The following is a 14,792-nucleotide window of genomic DNA, read 5'->3' as shown; positions in this document are numbered from 1 at the left end:
GGGGGGTGCACCGGCCGGCTGCACCCCAGGACCCTCCTGCCCCCCCCCCAGCCCCACCGAGCCCCCCGGGAGCTCTGCCCCACACGCCCGGGCTGGCCTCTCTGCCTCCCCCCGCAGTGGGGACCCCCCAATCTGCTCGGGGTGGGTGGAGGGTGTCCAGCCACCCCATGGCTCCCCCCTTGCTCCCTGCCCTGGCAATGGGGTGGGGGCGGCCCCCCCCCACGTGCCGCGGGGCCGGCGCCGGCGCAGCACCACCCGCTACGCTCCAGGCCTTTATTTCGCTCCGGTTGCTAAAACCGCAGCTGGTGCCAGCCCTGCCGGACCGCTGCCGGACCGCTGCCCCACCGCGGCACCCAGGGGCTGTGGCACCGCGGCAGCCCCACCACGTCCCGCAGCAGCCCCACGGGATGCCGCCACGCGGCGGTACAGCCGGCGGCCCGGACCCCCCAAGCTGTGCCGGAGCCGGCTCCGGTGCCGGGGGATGCACCGGGCAGGTGGACACTGCCTGCGCGCCGGTGGCTCAGGGGGGCGCGGGGGCCACGTCGAGCCGCAGGGCCACGGGCAGGTGGTCGGAGCGGGTGGCCAGCTGGGTGATGAAGGAGACCCCCGCCACCTCCTGCCGGGGAGAGGGGCCGTCAGGGCAAGGGGACACCGGGACAGCGCCGGCACCCCCTGCCCTGCCGCGCCGGCACTCACCGTCTGCAGCGGCGGGGCCCCGTGGTGCTGGCGGTAGAGGATGTAATCCACGCGCCGGCCCTGCCAGGGGCTGGCGGCCGCCGGATCGGGCTGCCCGTTGGAGAGGATCGGGCCCGCCAGGTACCGCTGCCGCCCCGCCGGCTGAGAGAGGGTCCTGCGGAGCGGGGACACGGTGGCACGGGGACACGGTGGCACGGGGATATGATGGCATGGGGATACGGTGGCATGAGGACACAGTGGCACGGGGACGCAGTGGCACTGGGACACGGTGGCACGGGGACGCGGTGGCACGGGGACATGGTGGCACAGGGATACAGTGGCATGGGGATGTGGTGGCACGGGGATGCGGTGGCACGGGGACGCGGTGGCACGGGGACACAGTGGCATGGGGATGCGGTGGCACGGGGATGTGGTGGCACGGGGACGCGGTGGCACGGGGACGCGGTGGCACAGGGATATAGTGGCATGGGGATGTGGTGGCACGGGGATGCAGTGGCATGGGGACACTGGCATGGGGACATGGGGATGCAGTGGCATGGGGACATGGTGGCACGGGGATGTGGGGACGTGGTGGCATGAGGACACGGTGGCATGGGGACACAGTGGCATGGGGATGTGACGGCACAGGGGAACCAGTGGCATGGGGATATGGTGGCACGAGGACGTGGTGGCACGGGGACGTGGTGACATGGGGAGATTGTAGCATGGGGACAGTGGCACGGGGACATGGCGGCATGGGGACACAGTGGCATGGGGACACCATGGCACAAGGACGTGGTGGCATGGGGACGTGGTGGCACTGGGATATGGTGGCATGAGGACACAGTGGCATGGGGACACGGTGGCACAGGGACGCAGTGGCATGGGGATGCGGTGGCATGAGGACACAGTGGCACGGGGACGCGGTGGCACAGGGACGCGGTGGCATGGGGATGCGGTGGCACAGGGACATGGTGGCACAGGGACGTGGTGGCATGAGGACATGGCAGCATGGGGACACGGTGGCATGAGGAGACAGTGGCATGGGGATGCCATGGCACAAGGACGTGGTGGCACGGGGACGTGGTGGCATGAGGACGTGGTGGCATGAGGACGTGGTAGCATCGGGACACAATGGCATGGGGATGCCATGGCACAAGGACGTGGTGGCACGGGGACGCGGTGGCATGGGGATGCAGTGGCATGGGGAGGTGGTGGCATGAGGACGTGGTGGCATGGGGACACAGTGGCATGGGGACATGGGGATGCAGTGGCACGGGGACATGGTGGCACGGGGATGTGGGGACGTGGGGATGTGGTGGCACGAGGACATGGCGGCATGGGGACACAGTGGCATGGGGACACGATGGCACAGGGACGCGGTGGCATGGGGACGCGTTGGCACGGGGAGGTGGCGGCACGAGGACGCGGGATGGATGGAGGGACCCCGCCGCCGGCGTTGCCCCCTCTCCGGGACAGGGTGGTTTGGCTGGAGCACCCCCCTTCCCCCACCCCAGGGCCGCGGGTGGCCTTTCCCGTGGGACCCCAGGGCTGTCCCCCCCGTGTCCCCCCCCCCCCCCCCGTCCCCGTGTCCCCAGCCCCATCACCTCTTCAGCTTCTCCGGGGTGGACACGGGCTCCTCGTAGATCTTCAGGTAGTTGAGCAGGGTGCCTGCGGACGGGGACGGGGACGGGGACGGGCAGGGCTGTCAGCGGGACCCCCGCCGCGTCCCCCCCCACCACGTCCCCCTCCCTCGGGGCTGGCGCCGCCGTGCTGGGGACGAGGGTGCCCCGGGGAGGGGCCGGGGAGGGGGCGAGGGTGGGGGGGGGGGGGAGGGCAGGTCCCACCTATGGCCCAGGGTGCGTCCTGCCCGGGCTGCCGGCGGCAGGGGTCCCGGTACACCTCGAAGAGCCGGTGCCTCTGGTTGAGCTCGTCACCTGCGGGGAGGGGGACACGTCTCCGCCACCACCCCCCGCCACCAGACACCACCACCACCACCACCCCCGGCTCCGTTCCCCCCCCCCCACCACCCCCCAAAACCCACCCCGACCTCGGGAGCAGTTGTCGAAGTTGAGGTCCCCGCAGAGGACGTCGAAGGCCACCACGTCCCCGCGCTGCTCCTGCGCCTCCCGGAAGAGCTGCAGCCAGCGCAGCCCCAGCGTCAGCTGCGCGTCCCGGATGGCGGCGTCGGCTGCAGGGGACGGACACGGACACGCGCCGTCACCTCCCGCCACCACCCGTCATCGGCGGCGGCGGGTGGGAGCGCGGTACCCCCCCCCCCCTCACCCCCGCCCCCCCCCCTCACCTGCGGGCGCCTGCAGGTGGGTGCAGCCGATGTAGCCCACGACCCTCCGCCCCTGCGCCGAGCCCAGCAGCACCTGGGGGGGGGGATGCAGCACCCTCAGCGGGGAAATCCGGCCGGAGCGGGCGGCACCCTGCAGCGGGTGGGGGGTGGGTGGGTTTGGGGGGGGGTGTGGGGTGTGTGTGTGCGTCCCGCTCACCTGGGCGGCGAGCAGCCCCTTGGCGGCCAGGGCGTCCTCGCGGGCGCCGTTGGGGAAGCCGTGGTACCGCGCCGCCAGCAGCGGGTAGCGGCTGGCCAGGAGGAGCCCGCTGTCGAGCAGCTTCAGCCGGCCGCCCCGCAGGCCGCGGGCGCCCACCTCGGAGAGGACGTGCGGGAAGGTGCCGCCCAGCTGCCGGCGCAGGCGGGCGGCGGCGCCGGCCTCGAAGACCTCCTGCAGGCAGACGAAGTCGGCGTCCGCCGGGAAACGCTCGGACAACACCGCCGGCGCGGGCTCGGCCGCCTCCGCCGGCACCTCCACCGCCACGCTGCCGGGGAGCTGCCGCGGGCCGCAGAGGGTCCCACCGTAGCTGTTGACCTCGCCGTGCCGCGGCTCAACCAGGCCGGCCCAGGCACCGGGCGGGTCCGGCGGCGCCGGGGCGAGGTGGCGGGCGATGTAGGCGGCACGCTGCGGCGTCTGCCCCAGGTTGCTGAACTTGGCCAGGCCGCTGGGCAGCAGGCAGAGGTTGGCGCTGACGAAGGTGAAGGTCCGGCGCTGCCGCAGGTCCCACGGCTCCGCCGGCGCCGTGCCCGCCGTGTACTGGTAGGCAAAGGGCCGTCGCGCCGCCTGCACGGGCAGCCACAGCAGCAGCCCCAGCGCGGCCGGGGGCAGCGAGAGCAGCAGCAGCGCCGAGTACGCCATCCCGGCCAGCGCCCGCCCGGTGCAGCCGCGGCACGTCCCGCACCGGCTCCCCTGCTGCCGCCTCCGCTCGGCCGTCGTCTGCTGCAGGTCGAGGAGGCGGTTGACGGCCCAGAAGCTGGGGGTGAGCAGCCCCCGGGCCAGGCAGTCCAGGGCCGCCAGCGCCCGGCTGGGGAAGGGGGACTCCCGCAGCAGCATGGCGGGGGGGGGCCGGGACGCCGGGGTCCCGGGCAGGGGGCTGAGGGTGAGTGCGGCCTCCCCCTGCTCCTGCCCGGGGGCTCCGGCGCAGCCGGCGCGACCTGCGGGAGAGAGAGAGACCCCGGGTCAGGGGCGGTGGGGACGGCGCGGCCGGGAGCGGGAACCCCCCCACCCCACCCCCACCCCCACCCCCACCCCATCCCGGCCGCCACGGCCAAGCCGCCGCCGTGGGAACTTCCCGCGGCCGGGACCGTCCCACGCATCCCCAGAGACCGTCCGAGGCGTCCCTGGGCTCCGCTGGCGGCGGAGAGAAAGCACCTGCGGGGCCGGGGGGGGGGGACGGGACGGGGGGGTGGCGCAGCCAGAGCGGAGCCATCGGCCCCCACACCCGTGTCCCTGCGGGGGTCCCCGGGACCCCCGCAGCCGCCCTCCCTCGGGGAGACCCTGCGGAGGGGACCCCCAGGTGGGCTGCCCCGGGCACGTCCCCTCGCTCCCCCTGGGACCCCGGCCGGCTGGCGGGGCAGCCCGGGACCCCCCGGCTGGTGGGTCGGACCCCCGTGGAGGTGGGAGCCGCACGGCCAGGCGGCACGGGGCGGGGGGGCATGGGGGGGACACACACGGCACACAGGGTGGCACAGGGGGTAGCACCGGGGGCGGCACGCAGCCCACACGGCCCCGCCACCCCTGGCCCCGGCTGCAGGGTCTCTCCGCCCCCCCCTCCTTGACGCCCCCCCACCTGGGCTCCCCGCAGCTGAGGCCGAGCTTGCCCTCCCGGCAGCCCTGGCGCCTGTGGGGTCTCGGCCACGGTGCGGTGGGTCTCCCGCCGCGCCGCCGCAGTGTCGAGCAGGGTGCCGCGAGGCCCCGGGGTGGGGGGGCGGGGGGGGCGGCTGCGGCATCTCCCCCCGCGCTGCCGGCCCCTTCGCCCCTCCGGCCCCGGTCCTGCCCGGTGTCACCGGCACCAGCCGCCCTCGCCCCCTGTGCTGGCTCCTGGCCACCGCCGACACCCTCCCTTGTCGTCCCCCCCCCCATGGCTGCTCGTCCCTCTGCCACCCCACAGCCGCCCGCTCACCTGCCCGCTGGGCTCGGGGGGGGTCAGGGGCTGCCGCCCCCCGACGCCGTCGTCCCTGGGAGCCCTGCCGGCCGCCGGCGCGGCACGCGACTGAGCTGCGGCGAGGCGAGCCCCGGTGAGGCCGGGACCGGCCGGCCTGGCCTGACGGGTTCCCCGGCACCTCCGTGCCCCGCAGCGGCGCCACGGGCCGGGAGCCGGCTCCTCGGCCTGACACCTCACGCCGCCCGCCCGCCTCCTCCTGCCCCTTCACCCGGGGCCCGGTGACTCCTGCCTGACTCCTGCCTGACTCCTGCCTGACTCTGCAGCCCCACGCCATCAGGCAGCCCGGCCGTCCTGCCCTCCCGCGCCCGCTGCCAGCGTGGGATGGCGCCGGGCACTGGGGACGCTGGGGACGCTGGGGACACTGGGGACACTGGGGGTGCTGGGGACGCTGGGGACGCTGGGGGTGCTGGGGACACTGGGGGCGCTGGGGACGCTGGGGATGCTAGGGTCGCTGGTGTTGCTGGGGTCGCTGGGGTCACGGGGGACACTGGGGGTGCTGGGGACACTGGGGATGCTGGGGACACTGTGGACACTGGGGTCACTGGGGATGCTGGGGACACTGGGGGTGCTGGGGACACTGGGGATGCTGGGGTCACTAGGGTCGCTGGTGTTGCTGGGGTCGCTGGGGACACTGTGGACGCTGGGGTCACTGGGGTCACTGGGGACACTGTGGACGCTGAGGTCGCTGGGGTCGCTGGGGACACTGGAGGTGCTGGGGACACTGGGGGTGCTGGGGACACTGGGGGTGCTGGCCGCGGCGGGGCCTCGGGGTGCCCTTGGCTGGGGAGCCCGATCTCCCCCTGGCCGTGGGGCTGCCCCCCCGCTCGCCCACCGGACCAGAGCTCTTGTCTGTGGCTGCTCCGGCTCCGTCCTGTCCCGAGGTGCCGGCCGTGGCACAGGGAACTACTTGGGGCCGCGCTGTCCGGCAGCATCCCCGTCCCGAGAGCCGGGCCTCGGCTCCGTGCCCTCTCCCGCCATGGCAGTCCCCCCGGGGAAGGACCCCCCCGGGGGTGCCTCCACTCCAGGGCACGGCTGTGGGGCAGGGTGCCCACTGCGCCGGCCCTGGCTGGGCACCCGGCTCTGCTCCGCGGCGGGAGCCCGGCACGTCCCTCTGCCCCGCGGCCCCGTGGGCGGCCTGGGCAGCACGTGTGGCAGGGCGTGACTCAGCCCGGGGTCCCGGCACTTCCCGGCCGCTCAGGCATCCTTGACTCCCACGGGAAGGTAATTTGCCGTCACGGGAGCGTGAGTGTGCGGGGCCTGGCTGGGAGCGGCAGTGCCTGCACGGCAGCACCGGGGCCGTGCCGGGGTGTCCCCCCCCCGCGCCCCCGGCCCTCACCTGGAGGGGGTCGGTGCAGGCAACCGCCGTGTGCCTCGACTCCGCCGGCGCTGGCGGGGCCGGTGGGCTCTGTCCCGGTAGCAGGGGCAGCAGGCACTGCCCCCGCGGCACGGGCAGCGGGCAGCGGGGCATTTCTCTCGCCGGGTGACGTGGGCATCGCGCCCCGGGTGCTGGCAGCAGGCAGCGTTGTACCTGCGGCGCTGGCAGGGGCAACGGGCATTGCCCGACGGTGCAGGCAGCGGCGTCGGGCAATGCCCCGCGGCGCCGGCGGCAGCAGCAGGCGTTGCCCCGCAGCGCTGGCAGCTTTGCCCCGGCAGGCGGGGCCCCGAGGGCCGTGTGTTTGCCCAGTAGCCGGCTCCGGTGGGTGCGGCGGCCGAGCCCTCCCCGATGCCGGGCGCCGCTTGTGCCACGCTGCCCAGGCAGCTCTGTCCCGGCCCTGCCTTCGGTGGCGGCCTTCGGTGGCCGGGGTGGGGGTGGGGGTGGGGGGCGAGTGGCACCGTGCCCCGGTGCTGTCGGCGCTGGTCCCTTCCCAGAGGGCTGGGCAGTCCCTGAGCTGCCTGTGCTGGCTCCCTGCCCACGCTGGCTCTCTGCCTGTGCCATCCCGCCGCTGCCGCCGCCGCCGCCGCTCCCCGGGGCCATGCCACATCCCGCGTCCCTGGATGCCCCCCCCCCCCCCCGGCTCACCTCCGCGCTCCGCGGCGCTGGGGGCCATCGCCAACGGCACCAATGCCTCCGCCTCTCCGGAGGGGCCGGCACCGCCGCCACCGCCGTCAGCTCACAGCCACCGTCCGCCCGGGGCCACCGCTTGCTCGGCACGCCGCGGGCTCGGCACGCCGCTGCTGGTGCCGGGAGCTCAACAGGTCACAAACATCCGCTCACCGACGGGCCGGGCCGGACCGGGCTCTAATCAGCCGTGGCCCCGGCCGTGCCCGGCCGCCGGCCGCCCCGGGCCAGCCGGCCGGCCGCATTCCTGCCGTGAGTGCGTGGCAAACACCGCCTGCCGCTGCTGACCCCAGCAGCCCCTGGCTCCCACCTCCGTGCCGGGCCGTGCCGCCAGCCACGTGCCGAGGTGCCGCGGGCCGGGGAACGTGCGGGCAGGGGTCGGGCAGCGGCGGCGGGCAGGGGAGCCGGCGGCCGCCGAGCTGCTGGCGCTGCACCTTGCCCGGCAGGTGAACACCCACGACTGGCTTTTCCCAGGGCTGTAACCCCTTGTCTGCCGCGTCCTGCCGGCGCGGCCCGCGGGCACGCCGGGAGCCTGCAGAACGGGGCAGGAGGCGGCCGTGGCCGCGAGGATGAGGAGGGAAGGTCGAGCGAGGAGGGGGGTCACAGCCGCCTACCGCCGGTGCCTTGGGGCCGAGCCACCCTGCCTGAATCCGCCACGGTGCTGCTGGGCCATGGTGGTGGGGGTGGGGGGGGGGTGGGCAGACCCCCGGTGGGGATAGGGGTGCCCGGCGGCCCCCCGACCACGCAGCAGCACCCGCCCCTCTGCTTGGGGAGCCTTCACCCACGCCGCCCTCCCAGCCACTGCCGTCACCTTCCGGCTGTCCCGGTGCGGGGGCGGGGGTCGGCACGGTGCTCCCCCAGCTCTCCTTCCCCCGGCACCATCCCCAGCATCTCCCGCCCGGGGAAGGCAAACGCCCCGGCCCCAGCTCCACCGCGGCGGCGGTGCCAGCTGCACGGGGCCGTACACGGTGGGGCAGGAGCAGCCGCGGCACGTCCGGCATGACGTCTGCGCCCTGGATGGCCTGCAGCCGTGGGACTGACACCCCCCCCCCCCCCGCCCCATCCCCTCACCTTGCACAGACCCAGCACGGGGGTCCACGCCGCCCCCCCACCCACCTACCTGGGTGCTGCGGCGTGCCCCCACCCGAGGGGCACCGGCTCTGCCGGCACGGCACGGCCCAGCACGGCAGGGCAGGTGCTTTGCCTCTGCAGCGGGTTGGCCCCGAGCTGCTCCGTTTCCTGCTGCCGCTTCCCCTTCCCACCGCCGGCAGCGAGCGGCCCCACGGCCACGGGCAGGGAGGGGGTTCCCCCCCCCCCCCTCCGCACCCCCAACACCCTTGCCCGGGCCCTGCCGCCAGCACCCCGGCACACCCCGGCACACCCCGGCGTGAGGGTCCCAGCCGGCCGTGGTGAGACCCCTGCCGAGGTCCCGACCCGGCCGCGCCACGGGGCGGGGGGGGACGACGACGCTGGGGGCGCATCCCGGGCAGGGGCAGAATGGGATGAGGCTCCCCCCCGCCTCGGGGCTCCCCACCACCGTGGCACCACGGGCGTCCCGGTTGCTGATTCCCAGCTCTCGCTTCCGCATCCGACCGGCTTCCCCTGACCGCAACTGAAAGGAAAAGGACCGCGGCCTTGACCGCGGCGTGAGCTCCCCCACCCCGGCACGGCTGCTGTGCTGCTGCCTGCAGCCCTGCTCGCCCTGCCGCATCGCTGCCTGCACCCCGGCATTGCTGCCCGTCACGGGGGTGTGCCCGAGCAGGAGCGGCAGCGGTGACGGTGACGCACTCGTGGCACCCAGAGTGCTCGCTGGAGTTGCCGCGGCAGACGAGGGCGAGGGCGCTGGAGCAGGTTTATTGCGGGGCTCTGGCTGGTGGTGGCACAGCCGGTGCAGGGGCTGGCGCCGGTACGGGGGCCGGTGCCGGTGCGGGGGCCGGCCCAGCCGCTCACCAGAGGAAGAGGGGCTGCCCGTCCTCCCGCGCCAGCTCCTGCAGGCACTCGAGCAGCACCATCGTGTCTGGCTGCGCCGCCGGCGGCACCGTCTCGGCCACCACATGGTGCAGGAAGGCTGGGCTGTGGCAGGCGCGGGATGTCGGGGCCGGCCGTCTCCGGCAGGATGCCGTAGGTGTTGACGAGGGACTCGGCGAAGGCCGGGTGCGCCGCGGGGCTGTAGCCCAGCGCCCGCAGCCGCCCCATCAGGCCGACGTAGCGCCGGGCCGCGGCAGCGCAGCGCTGCTCGTCGAAGCCCCCTGGCGCGGTGCCGAGGGCGGTCTGCAGGGAGAGACGGGGCAGGGTCAGCCCCCCGGCACCCATGGGTGCCCGAGCGGAAGGGCGACCGGGGCGCACCGGGCTGCGGCCGCCGGCAACGTGCTCGGCTCCCCCGCTCGGCCGTGCCAGCCTACCGCCATGATCTTCTCGGGGATGTTGGCGACGGTGAAGCCGTAGAGCCGGGCGCGGTCGGGGAAGACGCTGGCGAGAATGCGGCGGTCCAGCTGGAAGGCGATCTCTCCACCAGCTGCTCCCACACCGGCTGCCGGCCGTCTGCGGGAGCCGCCGGAGTCGGGAGCTTACCCCTGCCCCGGGACGGACCCCGCGCTGCCGCCCTGGTGACCTCTCCCCGTGCCCGCCCCAACCTCTCCCTGTGCCCCCACCACCACCCTGGGGACCAGGCCAGGCCTTGCTGCTGCTGCTGCCCGGTGCCAGGGGTCCCTGCGGGGGGGTTGCAAAGGCCAGCGCGCCGGCTTTGCCGGGCAGAGAGGCCAGCAGGCTGGTTTTTGCAGGATGCAAAAACCCGCGCGCCGGCTTTGCAGGGCAGGGATGCCAGCACGCCCCTTTGGCAGGAGAGAAAACCAGCGTGCCGGTTTTGCCGGGCAGAAAAAAAACCCCTGTGCCGGCTTTGCAGGACGGAAAACCCCGCGCGCCAGCTTTGCCCACGCAGAGATGTCGTGCCAGCTTTGCAGGGCAGAAACGCCGGCGTGCTGGTTTTGCCCGCGCGGAGGCTACCGGTGCCACGGCATCCCCGGGGGCTCTTGCTCCCCGGCTTTCCCGCGTGTCCCCTGGCACAGGGTGGCCGGAGCCGCTCGCCCGGGACCTCGCCCTCCCCCCCCCGCCCCGGCCGCGGAGCTGGTGGTAGCGGGGAGTCGCAGGGGCGCAGCGCCCCGGGGGCACCGCGCGACCCACCAGTGCCGTGCCCGGCCCTCACCTCGCGGGCTGGAGCTCTGCGGCGGCTCCCGGCCGGAGGCGAGCCGGTCGGCATCGCGGGCTGCCTTCCGCCAGGGCTCCTTGCGCCGGGCATCCGGCAGCCGCAGGTCCAGCGGCTGCTGCTCCGCCGGGGCCAGGGGCGATGGGAAGGGGGACGGGAAGGACCCCGGCCCCCGGCCCCCTGTAGATCCGACAGCTGCAGGCTGGGGCCGCTCGGCTCCGGTGCCGGGGTGTCCCGCGGCGGCTCGGGGGGCGGCCGGCGGCCGGGGGGGCGGCTGGCAGAGCTGAAGCGGTCGAGGGGGCAGGAGAGGCGTTGGCTGTCGGGGCCGGGGCTGCCGTGCAGAGTCACCGGGAGGGCTGCCAGGACAAGGAGGGCGGCCTCAGTCCCCGCAGCGCCGGGGGGCCCTGCACCCTGCCCCCACCCCCTGCACCGCACCCCCCCGCAGCTCCAACCCACGCCGGCCCCGGCCCCACAAATGCTCACGGGGAGGCACGAGGCCACAGCAGAGGGACAGGGATGGGATGGGATGGGATGGGATGGGATGGGATTGGGATGGGATGGATGGGATGGGATTTGGATGGGGATGGGGATGGGGATGGGGATGGGATGGGATTGGGATGGGATGGGATTGGGATGGGATGGGATGGGGGATGGGGATGGGATGGGATGGGATGGGATGGGATGGGATGGGGATGGGATTTGGATGGGGATGGGGATGGGATGGGGATGGGGATGGGACTGAGGTGGGATGGGGACGGGATTGGGATGGGGATCGGATTTGGATGGGGATGGGATAGGGATGGGATTGGGATGGGAGGGGATGGCGACGGGATTTGGATGGGGATGGGGACGGGATGGGGACAGGACGGGATGGGATGGGAGGGGATGGGATGGGATTTGGATGGGGAGGGGATGAGATGGGGATGGGATGGGGACGGGATTGGGATGGGAGGGGATGGGGATGGGATGAGGATGGGAGGGATGGGGATGGGACTCAGCCCTCCACCCCATGAGCATTGGGGTCAGACACCCCCGCCCCAGACCCCCCCCTAATACTTCTGCTCCCGGTGACGGGCGAAAGCACCCCAGTGCTGACATCGGTGCCGCTCGGCGTGGGCAGCGTGCCGTCCTGGGGCTGCTGGTTCCGGAGGGTCTCCCAGGCGGGGGTCTGGAAGATGGGGCTCTGCTCCAGGGGCGCCAGCTCCCAGTCCAGGGCGTTGGCTGCGGGAGGAGCCGGGGGGGGTGTTTGCAGCTGCGGCACCCACCGGCCCGGGACCACCGCGGGGCTGCCCGTGCCCCCCACCTGGGCTGGGGAAAGCGAATCGTCCCCGCCGGAGCAGGTCAGGGGGGCGAGGGGGGTGCCGAGCCAGGTGCCGTGCCGAGCTGGCCACGCAGGAGGTGCCGCAGGTGCCGCTGCTCCTTGAGCCGCCCCACCACCCGCATCAGCTCCTCGTTCTCCACCAGCAGCGCCTGGATCTCGCGCCACAGCTGGTCGTAGCAGGCGAAGACCGAGAGCCCCGCGCGCGGGGGGCGGCCGCCGGGCACCGGCTCCATGGCGGCCCCCGGCCCCGGTCCCAGCACCAGGCTGTGCCGCTCACACCGACACGTGCCCCGCGCCGAGCGGCAGCGCCGGGGCCAGGGGCATGGGAAGGCCCTTGGCTCGCCGCAGGACGCCAGGAGCGGCCGGGGCGTCTCCGACGGCGGGTGCCGGGGGAGGGCTGGTTCCGAGGGGATGTCACAGAGGAACACTCCCCCCCGGCCCCCACCCCCCGTCATGTGGCCGCAGGACTCGGCCCCCCCAGCACCGTGGTGCTCTGCCCCGGCAGGCACCCGTTCGACCGCCGCGAGGACGTACGGTGGGCAGCCAGCAGCAGCGGGCGAGGGGGGGGCACCACGGGCAAGGGGAGGGCAGCAGGTGGGCAGGGAGGGCTGCGCCCCCTTTCCTGCCAGATTTTGGCTGTCCCCTGGCAGCTCTGGGCGCCGTGTCCCAGCTGCACTCGGAGCCGATGGCTGGTCTCACCACGCTCCCAGGCTTTTGCGGTAGCGCCGCCGGGCACTGGGCGATCCCTGCGTGCCGCTGCCACGGGGGACACATGACGGTGGCCCCGTCTCCATCCCCCTTTTTCCACGGTTACAGGGCCAGGGGCTGGGCCCCGGCCGCCGGCACGGACCGGGGCGTCGAGGTGATGCCTTGCCACGGCCAGCCCTGGGAGAGCCAAGAGCAGGGGAGTGGGGTGCAGCTGTGCCGCGAGGCCTGCGGGCACCTCTGCCGCGGCCCGGCCCGGCACACCGCCCACGGCTGCTGTGTCTGGGTGGAGACGGTGGGACAGGGACCGGGGCGCCGTCTCCCCCCCCGCACACACACACCCCGGCAGCGCCCGGAGAAGTGCTGGGGCTCTCCGCGGGACACGCCGGCCACCCCGCGGCACTGCGAGCATCCCCAGGCACAGCCAGCTCTCCTGCGCCGGCACCGCCTGTGCCACGCTGAGCCCCGGCACTGCCAGGGAGCCGACATCTCCCTGCCCGGAGGGGGGGCAGGGAGCTCCCCCCCCGGGGAACCGGAGCCCACCCAGCAGCCCCGCACCCGCCAGGTAGGCATCGGTGTGCCGGCCTGGTGTGGACCCATCCACGGCCCGGCACAACCCTCGCCCTCCGGTGCGGGAGCCCCTTGCCGAGGTGCCGCCAGTTCCCTGCCTCCTCCCTCCTGGCCGCAGGGCCCCACCGGGACGCTGCGCTGCCACGACGGGGAGCCGGCACACGGCTGCGGCTGCGGCTCGGTGCCGGCTTGTCCGCCAGGCCCACGGAGCCGGGGTGGCGGCAGGGAGGAGCCGCGCTGCCGGGAGCGAGCGGGACGGCGGGACGCGGCCCGGAACCACCACGGCCGCCACGAGCGGGAGGAGATGCTGGTGCTGGAGAGCTGGAGCCGGGGGCAGGAGCGGGGCTGGGAGCCCGGCCCCCCCGGCGGGCAGCGGCAGGAGGACGGCGGGCAGCAGCCCTCCACCCCGGACCAAGGGGGGGGGTCCCTGGAGTGGGACCCCAGCCCCTGCCCGGCCAGCACGAACATGGTGCGGTTCATCGCCAGGTCCTTCGGGCTCAGGGCCCAGCAGGATGCGGCGCGAGCCAAGAGGGAGCGGCAGGCCCAGCGCTGCCGGGGGGCCGGGACTGCCGACAGGCCCCCCCCCCCCCGGCCGCTGCTGGGGCCAGGGCTGGCCGCTGGCAGAGGCCACAGAGCGCGGCGCAGCCGGGGCACAGGCATCGGCAGAGCTCCCCAGCGCTGAATAAACCCCTGCCGGTGGCCGACCCCGAGTGCCGCGCGCTGCCGAGGCTGGAACGCCCCGGGGAGACGGGCGACGCGGGTCCCCTGCCCGCAAGTGACACCCCGAGCCCCCCAGCCCTAAAAAAGGCTGCGGCACCCTCGCAGTGGGTGCTTCAGCCCCTTGGCTGCCGCTGCCTGTGCGGGCAGGGGTTGCCCGCCTGCCCCCCAGGGAGGGCAGGCGGGGAGGGGAGGTGGGGGGCAGCCCCCGGCAGGGCGCGGGCAGCAGGCAGGCCTGCCCGCCCCCCTCCAAGGACCGGGCGCCCGGTACATTCGCTCTTTACTGGGGGGCCCGGGGTGCAGCGGGCGGGAGGGCAGGGAGAGCCAGGGGGACAGCGACCGGCAGGGACAAGCCTGTCCCCGGAGCGTCCCCGTGGCCCCCAGAGAGCAGGACGGGGAGTGGGGGGGGGGGGGGGGGGGAGCTGCCCGCAGCGGGGAGCCGGCAGCCCCGGTTCTCGGCCGTGCCGGCCCCTGCCAGCGTCCGCCAGGAAAGAAGAGCCGGAGCCGGCAGAGGTGAACTAGGCGGTGGTTTATTAACAGCGGGAGCTGGAGCCACAGAACGGGGCAAGAACGGAGCCTTTGGCCGCGCGGGGAGGGGGCCGGGGCCCCCCCCCCCCGCTACCTGGGCGCAGATGGGCAGGGACAGCGGCTCGGGACCTGGGAGGGGGCCGGGTCCCCGCAGGGACGCTCTGGCAGCGACCGGTGCCCAGTGCGGGGACATTCCCCCCCCCCCCCCCGGCCCGGCTGTCGGGACCCTGCCCTCAGCCCTGCCTGCAGCCCGAGGGGCCCTGGGAGCTGGGGGGGGGTGTGTGGGGGGGTGGGAGCCTGCTGGCGCTGCTGACCCTGCCTGCGCGGCCGCGGGGGGGGCGGCGAGGGCAGCGCGGGGGGCAGCGGGACGGAGGGGGCGAGCTCCACCGCGGGCCGGGGGGGAGAAAGTGCTTCCAGTCCTCGTTCAACGCAAGGTGGGGGGGGGGGGGGAAAGGCCGTATTCACAGCGGGGGTGTGGGGGGGGGAAGCGGAGGGTTTGGGCAGGGGGC

At 74.9% G+C, this 14,792-nt stretch overlaps 1 protein-coding gene across 1 annotated transcript; it reads right to left on the bottom strand.

Moving 5' to 3' along the window:
- Positions 1 to 511: 511 nt before the first annotated feature.
- LOC143173883 (sphingomyelin phosphodiesterase 5-like) lies at positions 512 to 7,244 on the bottom strand. The gene is made up of 8 exons (XM_076364004.1): positions 7,202 to 7,244; positions 3,177 to 4,171; positions 2,981 to 3,053; positions 2,726 to 2,866; positions 2,523 to 2,612; positions 2,283 to 2,346; positions 697 to 850; positions 512 to 616 (listed from the first exon to the last, which is right to left on the bottom strand). Exons 1-8 carry the CDS (start codon positions 7,227 to 7,229, stop codon positions 521 to 523), a joined length of 1,641 nt encoding a protein of 546 aa, XP_076220119.1. The 5' UTR covers positions 7,230 to 7,244; the 3' UTR covers positions 512 to 520.
- Between the last annotated feature and the right edge of the window lie 7,548 nt (positions 7,245 to 14,792).

The sequence above is a fragment of the Aptenodytes patagonicus genome, unplaced genomic scaffold (genome assembly GCF_965638725.1).
Source record: "Aptenodytes patagonicus unplaced genomic scaffold, bAptPat1.pri.cur scaffold_393, whole genome shotgun sequence".
NCBI classification, from domain to species: domain Eukaryota; kingdom Metazoa; phylum Chordata; class Aves; order Sphenisciformes; family Spheniscidae; genus Aptenodytes; species Aptenodytes patagonicus.
Note: the sequence above shows the minus strand (reverse complement) of the source record. Positions and strands in the feature narration are given on the sequence as shown.